Consider the following 7,716-nt stretch of genomic DNA (forward strand, 5'->3'; position numbering starts at 1 on the left):
CAGCTACACACACTGCATAAACATGGCACCTGCTGGCCATCCATACTGCACATATGTGACATAAAAGGAAAAATCTACGCCTGTGGCAGAAATCACCTCGACTGGAGGACGGTGGCACCTTTAAAAGACATCTGACAGCCGCCCATGACATGTCAGTGATACTCAAATCCGGTGACAGCAAGCGGATTTCACGTTCCTGCACACGCTCTTGAATTTACTCATCAGTGCGCATAAGGTAATTATCATCTTAGCGTATGGAGGCATCATGCAGGACGAGGCTCTCCTGCTACGGGTGCACCTGCTCCTGCATGACGCGGTCTGGTTTTCCTTCTGCAGTTATGGCGTCGCAACTTAATCACTGCACCTGATGACTCCCAGCGGAGAGCGGCCCATGCCAGATGCACCCTCACATTTAACACTTTTCAAAAGACTCTGTGGGTTTAAGAGATATTTTGAGAACTGTGAAAAACAGAAAGTATTCATGAGTTCAGGTATCGCCCTCTTCTCTCGCTCGCTGTGCTCTAACGGCCTTGAATAAAAGCGCATTTAAATGGCAGCCCGGCCATTAATAGCAGCTGGGTCTCTGGGATTTAGTGGTGTTTGCACCAATCTTGATCCTGGATCTACTGACCTTTTCACAACATTAAAAAAAAATAATCAGCTCATCATTGTGTGACTGAAGCTTGTTCTTCTGCCAGCTATTCTTTTCCAGCCTCTTTGAAAGTCACAGCAGCTAATTAGCTTTGACTTCACATCGCTGACCAGGGCAGTCATCCTCATTTGGTGTTCCCAATATTTCGTCCATTAAATTGTTGATTAATCAATTAGTTGATGGAGAGAAAATGAATCATCGCCTCATCGTTGCTGTCATCAAAGCCACAAATTCACGACCTTTCAAATGTGAATATTTTCCGATTTTGCTGCTTCGTCTTGTTTTGAACAGGTTCAACAACTTCGACAAAACCCTCAAATGAGAAAATATGAATGACCATAATGAAAAAGCCACTGCAGAATTGCTCCTTTGTAGATGGATAACCAAGGTCAATTTAATAGAAATTAATTAAAATAGAATGAGATACAGATGAGACAAAATAAAAAAAATCAGATGGAAGCAAGAAAAAGCCAGTAGTTTATGTTAAATTAAGATTTTTTTTGTTGTTTTTCCAGCAGCAAGAAATTAAAATGCTGCAGAGCGATTACTATGTTTGCCTGGAGGGTTTGCAAAAATTCAAAAGAATATACACATTTAAGTTTTCTCAAGGGCCACGAGGGGCATGCCATCTGACTCCGAGCACGTGATGTTATTAAGAGCACAGTTTGAACTCCCACAGCTCCCAGTGGATGCTGGGCCGGAGGTGTCGATGGGTGATGAGGAGACAGGAACGTCGTGAGGAGCAACAGGTCCTGGATTACAGAACATCTCCCTCTAATGCTTTCTCCTACACACGCGTATAGAAATGCAGATGCACAGCGAACACAGACTCGTGTTTCATGTTCACAGCTGCTCTCAGTCCTCCGTTCCGGCTGAATTCAGCCGGCTGCTCTGAACTTGAATCTGAAGGTTTAACAAAAACTCATCAGCTCGCCTGTTCATCACATCAACACTGCAGCCATGTCAAATACTCATTTTTCACTTCTTAGAACATTTCTGAAACATTTATTTCAAAAATGAAGCCGATCAGCAGCGGGGGAGAGCGGGCAGCCTGCGCGATGAAGAGGAGGTTTGTCAGATGCATCTTGTCACCGGTGATGTTCAGCTAAATGCAAAGCTGGCATATCAAATGGACGTGAGCATAATACCTGTATTTATTACCCCGAGGCTCTGAATAATGATCCTAAATTGCACTAAGCCTTGAAGGAACTCAAGCAGATAATTATTACCCTTCACACATGCAGTGTGACACCCCTTTTCAAGCTCAGGCCATCAGACCAGGTTCTTCCAGCACAACCTGAGCACTTGATATGCACCATGGGGACGCCATCCTTCTTCTGTTGTTTTACTAATGGATACAGAGCTGGCCGATGTCCCCGCCTGACAGTCAGTCCATTGCTCACAGTGCGGCAGTGTGGGGTGTGTAATCACCACCATGAAGCTTCAGTCCACATTCAGAGCCATGATAATTTAATCCATCATCCATCCATGACTCCATACCCAAGCACACACACACACACACACACACACACACACACACACACACACACACACACACACACACACACACACACACACACACACACACACACACACACACACACACACACACACACACACACACACACACACACACACACACACACACAGGCGCTCACTGCTGCATTCGTAGCATCTTGGTGTGAAGGACTTGCTGGAACCTGCTAAGCTCAGCTGAAGGCATGAGCGTGCGGAGTCCTGAGGTGTCTGGAGTCTGAATGAAGCGCCTCGGCTGCACGCGCTGCCAGATCTGCATGCAGACTGCCAAGACTATCGCATTAACACGCAGCGGTGGCGGCGGCGGTGGCGGTGGCAGGTGGGACATCGACAAATATCTGAGGTAAAGATGCGAGGTGAGAAATCAGCAGGCCTATTAAATCTAAACGCTTCTCTTAGACAAAAGAAGAAGTGGAAGGTAGTCGGTGAGTGGCCAGAAAAATAAAAACACCTGTATGATGTAATGCGATGCAACACAATGGCCCTCTAACAAACACTACAGGAACTGTGGCACCTCCCAGACTGCACTGCTGCACTTCAGCACCGCACTGCAAGATGTCCACCTCATCCACACATGAGCAGGGATGGAAAGTAACTAATTACATTCACTTGAGTACTTGTACTGAAATATTTCCATTTTCTGCTACTTTGTACTTCTACTCCACTACAGTTCAGCTGAAGTAGCAGTGTTACTTGTGACGGAGTATTTCTACACTGTGGTATTGCTACTTTTTACTTTGGCAGACTTTTTGTCTTACCTGACTTGCCGTAGGTGCATTAAACCTCTGCAGGAACAGCAGGTGCACGCTGTCTGATTGCTTTCTTTGCAAACAACCAGCTAAGAGAACGTTCAGGGCCGCGATACAAGAGGACCTTTTCTTTCAAAGGGAATGAAACGCTTGTAAGGACGAGCATGGGACGTCTACGCGTAGCCTGAAAAGGTGAGTCTGCTGCAGCGAACGATGAGCAGCGACTCCTGGAGTGAAGCCGATGCTTCGTTTTACCACTGCATTAACCACAGCCTCAGAGATGAGCACACAATCAACTGAGACACAACGTTACCAACAATTAAGATTACGCCACGGCTCTAGAGATTATTATGGGACTGTTGAACGGCATCACAGTGTGTCTCACCACAGTGGACTGTGCAGCACACTCTTGCTATTCTCTCTCTTTCTTTGCATAAAGGAGGGAACAATGAGCAGGCACGGTCGACTGTCCATGTGGCGCTTACTTCGATTCAGTGTACGGCCTCTCAGCTGATTTCCAGTTACAGCCAACCCGTCCTGTTTGCTCAGTGGACATGACAACAAAAGATGGGGGCAGTTCTGGTGGACATTAACTGAAATGCTGAGTTTTCCATTGGGACTAGAGTTAAACGATATGGGGAGAAAAAAAAATTATGTTGCGATTACTTTGACAGAGTGACGATTTTAGTGGGAATAATGATTTTCTCTTTGCATTTCCTCTGAAAAAATCTAAAGATGATGACGGCGATGGTGACAAACAAGCATCTCTTACATCAGGAGTGTGTGATTTGTAGGCCGGGGCGTCTCTGCAGCAGCACAATGCTTCATTTGTAGTGATACTCAGACATTTTTTCACATTAATCAAAAACACTGCAGCTCTTACAGTTTGGATGATGTGATTTTGTTAATATTTAGATTAACTGTTCAGCCCTAATTGTGATCTGGCAATTTATTACAGATCATAGGTGTTGTTTGGTGAGATACAACACTGAACTGAACAGTCTGACCATCGCTGCATTGACAATTAAAGGTTAAAGATATTGAACACTGAGAAAACTATAAATGTGTTATTGTTTCATTCATACTGCCTGTTGGGTGACCCAGAAAATGTGACTTAGACGGTGTTTTCACACCCATTCTCAACCCCGAAAGCCCAAATGTGGGTCTGACATTACAACGGCAACACAACCTGGCACCAGTCCACGCCTTTGGATTATTACTGAGGAGGTCTGGTATGTGCTACTTGGCTGCGTTGGACTTAACAATTCAGTGAGATCACTAAGAAAGAATACCCTCTACTGTTTGCTTTTATTTCGGTGAAGTCTTCTGTGCTTCATGACAGGAAACCGTCTGTCCTTGAGTAAGTCCTTGGCTGGAATAAAAAGTGGCAACAACAACAACAGAGCAATGTTTTTAGCCGCAGATCTGCAGGTAAGCATATTATGTGCAGCTATGGGAGAACAAAATGATCTTGCCAATGATGCCCGTGAAGGACCCTTCAGGACTAGATGGATAAGCCTGTTAGGAACGCTCTCTAAAAGGCAATAAGTGAGGGAGACTAGGTAATAAATGGCTTTTTTGCTTGTGCTCGGTCTCAGGGGATATTCTCTCAATGAATTAATATTGAAGCGGAGACTCGGGCCCGAGCGAGTTTAGACCCATAAAAATTGGAAAATTATGGCCGCGGTGACAAGCCACTCCATCAGCGGGGATGTTAATAATGTACAATATGCTGCTGCTAGGTTAAAGTAAATGATCATTACACAAAGACAATGCGTGAAATAAAAGTTAAAGCCCTACACATCTCATCAGACCACGGCCTGTCACACACACATTAGCCGCAGTGATTAAGAAGAAAAAGGCCCAAATAACAATAATGTATGATGTGCTTGCAGACGCTCTGCTCGGGTTTTCTCTAGCATCTCTGCCCTCTCCTACATTCTCTCTCTCACACACAGACACACTCCTTGCTGAAACCTTTGATATCCAAATCTGCCTCTTTTGAAATACTTTTGAACCCAGCAGAAAGCTGAATTGAAAGAGACGAGGAGGGGGGGAGAAAAGGCCATATACCTCCAGATGTCAAACTCCATCAACGAGCAGGTGAAATAGCAGCCGGTCTGAAATGCACACAGACGATTTCAATAACAATTACCTCCAATAATCTTCAAAAGCCTTTCATTCATTTGAGAAGGTGAAACATGAGAGAGGATCCGGCTTTGGGGCTCAGCCTGTCTGACAGAGACACACGAGTCAAAATAAAGTACAAGTACTGCATTCTCTGTTGGAGATGTAGGAAATTTTGTAGCAGGACTCTGTTTGTGTAACTCTCTCACTGTTTGGATGGACTTTGAGTTTCCTCTGAGCTCTAGAAATCCATCTCAGTATGCCATGAAATTAGAGATATAGTGTTGTTTTTACGCAACTCTTTGGGGGGGGGGATCCTCTTAACAATGAATCCCAGCCAAGGAACAAATGAGCAATCTGCGAACACGACTGATAGAATTACTTTGGAAACAGCTTTTAGTGCTTGTTTTAAAGAAATGGGCCATTATCGCCTATGCAAACATCGACAAAAGGCTGGTTTCATCCATCCACTCGAATCAGCACCTATAGGCAGATCGAAATCTCGGACACATGCATTCTTTGGGCTCTGGCACGTTTCCACACCTCTGTCTTCGCATACTTCATGGGATTCGTGTTTGAACATGAAGCACGGGGCGATGTGCTGTCACATCACTTTCTAATCAGCCTCAAATCTGCGAGACAAGAGCGGCTCGTGGTGATTTCTGCACGTGTAAACGCAGCTTCTGCTGAGACCGAACGTGTGCTCTGAGGCGCAAAACCAACCGGTTTGGATGGACTCGAAATACCAAAATAAAAGTTAAGATAATACAGAGTGAAGGGTAAAGACCACGAATCTCAGCGCATTGGAGCGCACATAATTTGGCAGGAGCAACATGTTTTCAGTCACATTTAACCTGAGCTCCGCGGGTTGGAGAGCTGAACATAAGGCTCCAGACGCTCCAGCGTGTTTCTAACCAGAGGCGCAGTTTTCTCACACACCGACGCTGCATGGATTGAACTGTGAGGATCAAACTGTAGCAGGCTCTCAACCGAAATCACTGTTCTTTCACCAAAGCGTCGGCTTTCAGACAGCGTGAACCATGTGGCCTTACCTGCCGTCAAAGTCTGCGCTCGCTCCAAAGCAGCAGCTGCACAACAACATCAACTTTATCCATAAATCCATGGTTTCGGGAGTCGCGCGCCCACGCTGCTCGTTATTCTCCGTAATCCAAAAGCAAACCGCGGAGGAAACAATCAGGCGAAGGAACAGCAGAGTTTGTCTGACGCGCGCTGGAGGCGCACAGGTAGGGCAGGTCTGCTGGCGTCCTTCGGGAGGTGCGGGACTGAAACCAGTCCGCTGCCTGGAAGTGGAGTGACCCCGATGCGTGTATGTGTGTGCGTGTGGAGCGGGACGCACTCTGCCGGGAAGAGAGCGCACAGCTCCCTCTCCCTCTCTCTCCTCACAAGTTCAGTCAGAGGGCTCTCCAACCAACAGCACCCACTGCAGTCAGACCTTATCTACCGTCTTTTCAGGAACCAGCGACCAGCACAGCGCGGATGAGCAGCCAGCCGCGCCTGTGGGACTGTCAGTGTAGCGTCATGACCTGTGCAGCCAGGAGGAAGAGGCTCCACATGCGACTCCGTGCCGCGCATGCTTTGCAAATGCCTTAATTAATTGCGCAGCCTGCTGAGGCATGCAGGTGCATCGGCCACCCAGGTAGACGTGGCTCACGCAGTAAAGATGCAGTGAAGATTAGTGGGGCTGATTTAAGAGAAGCAGCACGAAACATCACGAGCAGCCTGACATTCAAAGATACAAAGAGAGGTGTCGGACCTGTAATCACTGCCAACAAAAACACAAGTGATTCAGCTTTTGATTGAAATATTTTGGATTCCAGCCACAGATTCACAGAGTCTGATGTTTGTATATATTCTCTGTTGTGAAAACAGAGGAGCAATCAGCTGCTTTTCTACAGTTTTCCCATCATACTTTGCACATCTTGAACATTTCATGCGCCCAACTGCAAAGTCTTTATTACTGTTTCTCCTCCTGAAGAGTTTAATGTCTGATTCCATTACGGCTGATTATCTGCAGCTTGCTCATCATCATCAGCGCCTCACATTCACAGTGTGCTCAATCGCACTTCCTGTCTGGGGGCAGAATTGGGAAGTTGTGCCTTATGTTGTGATGTACAGCCCAGCGTCAGTCAGTCCGTAAAATTATTCTCCAGCACTGACTCGGTCAGCAGCGTCAGTGATGGAGCAATGAGACGTCTGACGCGCGGCACTGCGCGCCACAGCTGGATTTCAAATCCATGAGGTGATGCGGAGGTTTGACATGTGGACAATCAGGTGATGGGAAAAATGTCGGCTCTTAATAATTACACTATTAATAACATCATTTCAATGATTATACTTGGACGGATCAGATGAGGCTTTAAAGGGCCAGTGCACCCAAAACACAAAAATACATCCTGTCTCACTGGTGGTTTCTATCCCATCCCTGACAAAAATGTATTTTGATTGAATTTACTAAGCAGCTGTTGACCTGCTGGAGGAACCATCTCAAAAGAGCAGGTCCTTTTGACCACACATGTCCATTTATTACTGGAAATACACTCTCACAGTGAACCTGACCTGCTGCTTACAGACTAGTTTGGTTATGTGGAAGCGCACCAGCTGAACACTGAACCTCCATTATTTGATTAAATC

At 46.0% G+C, this 7,716-nt stretch overlaps 1 protein-coding gene across 2 annotated transcripts in view; it reads right to left on the reverse strand.

The window, feature by feature from the left end:
- Window positions 1–6,741, reverse strand: part of npnta (nephronectin a) — a 45,958-nt gene extending 39,217 nt beyond the window's left edge. The window contains exon 1 of one of the 2 annotated variants that reach the window (XM_070977400.1): window positions 6,117–6,741. In XM_070977400.1, coding sequence (XP_070833501.1) covers window positions 6,117–6,187 — 71 coding nt within the window. In that variant the 5' untranslated portion in view covers window positions 6,188–6,741. The remainder of the gene's footprint in view (window positions 1–6,116) is intronic. The other variant, XM_070977410.1, reaches the window with a different exon arrangement.
- Between the last annotated feature and the right edge of the window lie 975 nt (window positions 6,742–7,716).

The sequence above is a fragment of the Chaetodon trifascialis genome, chromosome 2 (genome assembly GCF_039877785.1).
Source record: "Chaetodon trifascialis isolate fChaTrf1 chromosome 2, fChaTrf1.hap1, whole genome shotgun sequence".
NCBI lineage: Eukaryota > Metazoa > Chordata > Actinopteri > Chaetodontiformes > Chaetodontidae > Chaetodon > Chaetodon trifascialis.